This window comes from Protobothrops mucrosquamatus, unplaced genomic scaffold (assembly GCF_001527695.2).
Source record: "Protobothrops mucrosquamatus isolate PMUCROS unplaced genomic scaffold, P.Mucros_1.0 scaffold5276, whole genome shotgun sequence".
NCBI classification, from domain to species: domain Eukaryota; kingdom Metazoa; phylum Chordata; class Lepidosauria; order Squamata; family Viperidae; genus Protobothrops; species Protobothrops mucrosquamatus.
Window position 1 is genome coordinate 31204 of NW_015391142.1, and position 7988 is coordinate 39191.

At 35.0% G+C, this 7988-nt stretch overlaps 1 protein-coding gene across 1 annotated transcript in view; it reads right to left on the reverse strand.

Annotated features, from left to right (window-relative positions):
* Positions 1 to 7988, reverse strand: part of RBPJL (recombination signal binding protein for immunoglobulin kappa J region like) — a 29481-nt gene that overhangs the window by 19121 nt on the left and 2372 nt on the right. Inside the window, exons 2-3 of the mRNA XM_029286830.1 lie at positions 5215 to 5340; positions 1204 to 1274 (exon numbers count right to left, since the gene is read on the reverse strand). Coding sequence (XP_029142663.1) covers positions 1204 to 1274; positions 5215 to 5340 — 197 coding nt within the window. The remainder of the gene's footprint in view (positions 1 to 1203; positions 1275 to 5214; positions 5341 to 7988) is intronic.

Genomic DNA, 7988 nt, shown 5'->3' on the forward strand with positions numbered 1-7988 from the left:
CCCAGAGATCAGGGTCATCCCTGATCTCCCTTCCTTCCGCCGCGCCCTTAAGACTTGGTTATTCCAGCTTGCGGGACTGGCCTAGGGTAATTTTTAGAGGGGTTTTAATTATATTTTAATTGGACTACGCTTAAATATTTCTTTTTAATTAATTTTAACTTTGTAATTGTTATTTGTGTATTTTAATCGATTGTCAGCCACCCTGAGTCCGCAAGGAGAAGGGCGGGATATAAATTGAATTTAATAATAATAATAATAATAATAATAATAATAATAATAATAATAATAATAATAATAATGGCTGTACATGAAAAACAGAGGTGTATGGTGCAAGACTATATTGATGACTGAATGGGAAATACAGTGCCAATAACGATGATGATAAACATTAAATACTTCAAATCCATCACCTACTGCAGCTCTAAGAACTTTTTAAGTTTGGCATTGTTTGCAATGAGCTTTTATCCAGCTGGTAAGAGTTGCATATGAAGGCAAAGATACAGAAAATCAAGTAGCAGGTGCATGCCAGCCTTTTGTGTGGCACAGTGATGACTAATGGGAAATGAGCATCAACTGGCTGCTGAAGGCTACCATTGCCACATTTTGCAATAACTCGGCTCCTATCTACCCTCTATTACAAAAACAAGAAATAAAAGTATCATGTATGAAAATAAAAAATACAGGGAGAAAAGCCCTTTAAATATATTAATCTGTGATCGTATTTCCTTCTTAGTTGTTTGTTATCTCCTTTGAATAATGTGTAAATATGGTTTATCTCTGTGTGCCTATTAATGGCTGATTTGTCTGAATGTCAAGAATCAGACGTGATTGAATAGAAGAAAAATAAAAGGATGCTCAGTTTCCTAGTTGAAACTATGGCTGAGTTTGTCCATGTGTTATGAGTTTTCATTATTTCTTCTTACTGCTAATTGATGTTCATGGATGTACCCTTCTAGTCTTAGATCTGCAGAAGACTACAGTACATATATTTTCTTCTATTGGAACAGTAATATACATTCAATTCTATTAGGATATTACAGATAAACTTGGCATTCAGGATTATTAATCTCATCTAGGTGCACCCAGTACTTTTTATGGTGGTTACCTGGATTTTGCAGTCCAGTTATAGTTTCCACAAACAGTTTCGAAACTTCTTTCATTCTAATTCTTGGGAAATAAAAGCTGAACTAAAATGGATTATACCTTTAATTTCTTCCTTCTTTTGTTTCCAGCCTGGTCCACTGAGATACACACATGGAGGTGGGCAGAAGAATCTGATAAGATAAAAAAAAAGTTCTGTGTAATAAATAGTTAAACTAGGAAAGTTTATTTCAATTTTTATTTTTCTTGAGAAATACGGTAGATTTCAAAATATTTATTATTTTATAAATGATATGAAGAAAGTTCGTAGGAGAGCAGTGCACAGGAAATCACACCATAGTTTACCATAATGTATAAATTCAAAGTTATCATGTAGCAAAGAAAGAGATTAACATTTGTCTTCCTGATAATTTTATGTGGGGCTCTAAAGGTGCCCTTGATTTAACTAAAATATCTTCTGGGCTTGAAAAATTATTAGTAAGAATTGGAAAGTTCAGTCTGTTGAAAGAAGTCACCTCATATTTTCAATTGTTTTAGAAAACAGATTTACTCTTACTATTAGTGTTTTTCACTTTATAAATTAAAACAGATAAAGGATCTCATTATTTATGTAACATAATTATATATCCTTGAGATTGATTCTTGTAGATTATCCATAATTTCTGTATTCTTAACTTTTATGATTACCTCATATAGTTCATTGTTCAAAGAATAAAGTATGATAACTGTACAACTGTATCCACGACAGGCTTACCTATGTTTAGCAGTTACATGTTTTACTCAAACTAATTTTGGGGATTTGCACAACATATAAAGTAATGAATTTAAAATAGAGCTGGGTTCAATCAAAACACCAGATTAATAGCTGGCTTGTTCAGTGTGTATGTTTAATAGTAGTAATCGCCCTCAGAAATGAATTAAAGTGCAAAATGTCTATGTTTTTTTTCCATTTTTGATTCTAAGTTTTCTCCATGACCCTAATAGAATAACAGACTTGGAAGGGACTTTGGAGGTCTTCTAGTCCAACCCCCGGCCCAGGCAGAAAATCCTATACCATTTCAGACAAATGGTTGTCCAATCTCTTCTTAGAAACCTCCAGTGTTGCAGCACCCACAACTTCTGGAGGCAAGTCGTTCCATTGATTAACAATTCTAACTGTCAGGAAATTTCTCCTTAGTTCTAAGTGGTTCTCTCCTTTATTAATTTCCATCCATTGTCCTGCCTTTAGATGCTTTGGAGGTTGATCCCCAGATTTTCTCTGCCTTCTATTGTAATCCTATTACAGCTGCTGGGGTGGAAAAAGGACTAGGCTGAGAAGTATTGGCTGAATTCACAAAGCACTAAGTCAAAAATACATAGTGCAATATACAAACCCTGCCAATGACTTTTTCCTAAGTCACCTATTAAACTATATAACTCAGTGTAGATTTGTTCAAAGCCTAACCCTAACTCAATGTCAGGTTTTCAGATTAACCCTACATATATCCTGGAGATCTGCAGAAACATAGAAACAACACAAGATGAATAAATGCAAATTATTTTTAAATTTTTTGGATTGGACAGATTGCAATTACAATTGTAAATAAAAATAATTCTAATAGATAGATCTGGCTCCTTCTTTAGCCACAAATTGTGTTCAGAAATTCTTTTGTTTCTTTGTGCACAATTACTTTTTATTATGTAAAATTTGTTTTCCTTTTCTAATGTTTACAGTTTCAGACATCTGTACAAAGCAGACATGTTGATGAACTTCTCAGCATGGCTCTATGGAAGATGCTGATACTTATATGGGATAAAACGTTCATTTTATATCTAAGTAGAAATAAATCTTATTCCTGTGATTTTGTTTTCTAGCCTGGAATATGGAATCCTAAACTGATTAAGAACAGAAATTACATTCCCAGACAAAACCTTAAACTAGCACAAATCACAGATTTCAAGTTTTGAAAGCATGTTTTCTTGAGTGGTATTTGACTCTTCAAATTCATGTGAATAGCTGAGATTCATACCACATTGGTACTGCATAAAACATTAGTAACAACAATGATCATGATAATAAAAAACCTTAATGAGTAGTTTCATATTCCAGTGCAACAGTAGTATCTTTGAGGTTACTAATTACAGAGTACTATAGAGCCCATACTATTTCACACTATTCCATACTATTTCGAGCTTTGCTTGACAGTGGAAAATGTTAATTTCTTCTCTGGGAAAAAAGTGAAACAAATCAATTTTCTGTGCTAGGCAACTTTCAAATCATGCCAATTTGTTGAAATAGATGTCAGCATGAAATTGTTTAAGGATCTGGCTTGCTTGCAAAGGGAGAAATGTGAAAGATTGATTCAAACACTGCTGCCTGTGGGCTGCCACGATCTATATTCCTTTCTGAAACATCCTGCAGCTTTTGCAGAGAAAAGAGGTGAATAGTGGGATGTCAAGCTATCTCTGCCAAGGAGGCTATCCTCTTCCATGTTTGATGACCCAAGAGATAGGACATCCTGGCCAGGTCAGTAATGATAAACTTTTTAAACTGCATGAGGGCAAAAGTCACTGTCAATGTATTCAGACTATGGTCACCTCTGATCCAAACTGTCTCCCAAAACAAGGGAAATCACAGTTTATATTTAGAAAATTGGCAAGCCTCCCACTAGAAAATTAGGGTGATCCAGAGCCTCTGGATTATTCATTCATATCATGATAAATGCATTTGCAAGAGTGGGAACAGGCACCTCTCCAGGTTTGGACTAGCTATCAGCAGCTCCCTAATGAATTATTTAGGAATGAGTAGCAGTTGCAAAAAGTTTTGTCTTCCTAATTAGGAAATTAGAAAGCAATCCAGAAGGATCTATGATAACGCAGAAGACTTTGAGAAAGGTTTCCATTTTCTAGTGATGGGACATTTGCCAACTAGATGAGGAGAACATGCATGTGAGTGTACAACTTCAAGATGAGATGCTTCTTTCTATCTGGCCGTCAATGAATAGCCCTAATTGGAAATAAAAATCACCCCTGTGTCTGGAAGCGTTTTCCTTTCCTCAGTTCAATGGATGCTTGCCAGTTGAATGGGAAACATGGGTCTCTTGCTGTTACTTTTAGAAAGACCAGTAAGTGCCACTCTAAAAAAGAAAGTGCCAAATTCTCATAGATGAATAGAAGCATTGATAACTGTTAATGAGATCTGATACTCCTCAAGGCCAAAGTATGTAAGACTCTGGATTGGGTTAGCATCACATAACCAAATAGTGTCAGACAAGAACATAAAGGGGAGAATATAATATTTCTCTGTTATGGCACCTTGGTTAGTGACAAACTGCTTGCTTCCCCTTATTCCCTTATAGGTTTCCTAGATAGGATAGTGACAGGAAAATTAATTAGTGTGTGAGAAAGAGTATACTAAGTTACAAATTAATAGCCAAATTCTGCCCCTCAGAAATTTTTATTAGATGTTTTGGAAGAATAATATAAACAGCGACAGATGAAAGAAAAAGGAAAAAAGAATAAAATACAAATAAAAAATGTCTAAACTGTAGTATAGATAATAGGTTTCTGATATATCATTAATTGTTTATGAATTATAGAACATATTGAATTGCTTTAAAAGATTAAACATTGCTGTTAAGCTTTAAACTGAGAAGACATATCATGGACCATGGTCAACACAGTGCAGTAAAAATAACTGACTGAAATGATAAGCTATACTGAATCAATATTGAGAATCTATTCTAATTGGAATATCCTATGATATTAAAATATTGACTCTATATATAGAAAAACCCAAATTATGAATGAGGTACACATCCATGTACTAAGATATAGTCCAGGAATGTTCCAGTTAGAATTGCCCCAGGGCCCAAATTGTAAACAATGACTCTGAGCATCTATCACTATTTATGAAGCTGACTGACCTTTTGGAAATAGAATTTTAGCACCTTCCAGAGGACCACTATATGGGCAAACCAGACATTTATAGAAAACAATGGACTATCAAAAGATCCATAGTATACTTCACATAGTATGCACTCATATGCAAAGAAGTTCAGTTATGCTATCTAAACTACTGCATAAATTTCCAGTGATATCTACTTTTAACAGAAAGTTCAAATTGTTTCCTACCTTTTTTCATTCCCATATGATTTCTGAGCAACTTTTGCATGAAGTATCAGCACTGTCTGATCAAATGGGAGCTGAAGATATCTATGCACAGCATCTTGGAGAGGATCCATTTGCTCTGGATTGGACCTATATGGAAGATAATCAACAGTACATATTTCGTATTTAGGAAGAATAAAGAACAGTACTAAGAAAATGAAAATAAAATAAAAAAAGAACTAGAAAAAACTCACTAGTAAACATAGTTATACTCTTTCTCTAATCAAACAAGTTAATTTTGCCATTTCTGTTAGTTTTGTTCTCTTTATGAAGTAATTCGCTGATGTGGGTATTTCAGAGTCTTTCCAGTTGGGGCCATATAATACAGGTAGTCCTCAACTTAGAACCAGGGGCAGCACGGTGGCTCAATGGTTAAGATGCTGGGCTTGTTGTCTGGGAAGACAGCAGCCCAGGTTCGAGACCTGAGTGCCACGTGACGGGATGAGCTCCCGTCCTTGCCTCAGCTCCTGCCAGTCTAGCAGCTTGAAAGCATGCAAATGTAAGTAGATAAATAGGTACCACTTTGGTGGGAAGGTAACAGTGCTCCATGATGTCATGCTGGCCACATGACCATGGAAATGTCTTCAGATAGTGATGGCTCAATGACCTTGAAACAAAGATGAGTACTACCCCCTTTAGTTGGCAACAACTAGTGGAGTAAAATCCACAGGGACTCCCAACTTACAACCATTCATTTAGAAATGAAAATTCTGATCCCAATTGTGGTTATAAGTTGAAGACTATCTGTAGTCTTTCAGCATGAATCATATATAAACATAATTTTTCATGGGTTTTTTTCAGTTGGCTGTCCATTAATCCCGGCGAGAAAAGTTCTGGTTTCAGTTGAATGTTAATCTTTAAACTTTATATCATTATATGTATTTGGACCCTAAAATGTCTGTTTTTATAGGTTTACAGACATGATAAAATGTCACTTTATGTTGTCCACATTTACAACATAAATTTGAAGTACCTTTACACATTCTAGACAATTTTTCTAGAGTCAATAGGGAGGAAGTATCACATTATATACTTAAAAGTATGCACACTTACTCAGAAACTCAGGTGGATCAATTTGGGGATAAATGCAAGCATCTGCATTAACATAAGTAGCTGAACAAATAAAAGTAATTTCATTATTAGTATCCATTATCACCTGCCCAACCAAGAAAAAAGGTGGAGTATTCTTTCAAAGATCAAATTGCAGGGCTTTCAGAGAGGCACAAAATAGTAATTGAGAACTTCAATTATCTAACATCTGTTGGGAAGCAAATAATAGTCTTATTGGTTATGCTTATAACACATTTGAATAAATCCTCTCATTCTTCTCTTTAGTCTGTACCATCACTATTAATGTTTGTAATAATAAACGAGAAAAACAATTCCTGTCCGGACATTAGTTAGTATGCATAAAAATCTAAGAAGATGTAAATAAATGTTCAATTATACCAAATCAAAATTTGATGAACATGTTTAATCATTGATATTTCCAGTTGACCAGTCTTCAATACCACTTGCTTCTGCACAAGCACAAACACAGAAAATCAAGGCAAATTAAAGGATGGACAATTCTTGTGTGCCAAGAACATTTTATGCAATTAAACATATCAGGACAGAAAGCAATGGAATGTGATTAGTGTTGCTGCACAGGCAACTCAAGAGCATTCAAGATGAGGTACAAGGATAATGTGTTCCAAGAAGCTTTTTGGATTTTTAGGCATCATGTGTATTTTGCAAATTTGAGTCTCAATCTCTTCATGTTTCTATGCATGATTTTTCCTGTTTATTCTTAGTTCAATAACTGAAAATTAAAGACAACCAAATGTATCACACCAATAAAACTGAATTGCTAGGAACTTTAAAGATAGCACAATGGAGCCTTAACTATGGTCATTGTAAGAGCTTATCATAATGGAGAGTTGAATTATGTAGATTAGGAGAAAGTAATCTCTGGGAGTCAGTTTTGACAATACAAAAAGTGTATTCTCTATAGAGGAAACCTTACCATTTACACAATATTTAGAACTGTAGGCTTTATCACACATCATGCATTTATCAGATGACAAATTGCTGAGATCACCCCCCTACACCTATTTCAGCTATTTTTTTTCTATCAGCATTTCCCATCTCTACCAACACGATGTTTCCTGAGTTTTTTCATGCCCTTCCTTTCACCCATCTCTATTGTTGATATCAATTTCTCTCCAGGCTTCCAGCAAGGGACTACAGAGGAGAGCAGAGTTCCACAATTTTATATGGGAAAGAAGGCATGACTATATCACCACTATTTCAGTAGTAGTAGTATAGTAGAAGAAAATAGAGCATATTCATGCAATTCTGAAATTGTGTCAGCAGGAACTGTATCTTCCCGATATAGCATTATTTTCAGAATGTGGCTCAACCACTCTTACTCATTTCAGCTTCCTAAAAACAATTCGGGATGTCACTATGATTTATTTTTTTATTTATTCAATTTCTACAGCTTACCATCTTACTTACAATTGGACAGCTTACAATTCAATTTGTTGCTTATGTGCTAGTTTCCCTAGCCCTCCTCTTCTCCCCTCCAAGAGACATATTTGTCCAACACTTAGTCAGTTTCAATTGGTATCACTGCACTTTTACAGGGCAAATCATGGCTAGACCTTTCTTCCTAGGGTTCAGAGAGATTACTGGTCCATAGTCATCCAGCAGGCTTCCATGCCATAAGTAAAACTACAATCCAGATTTCCATGCTC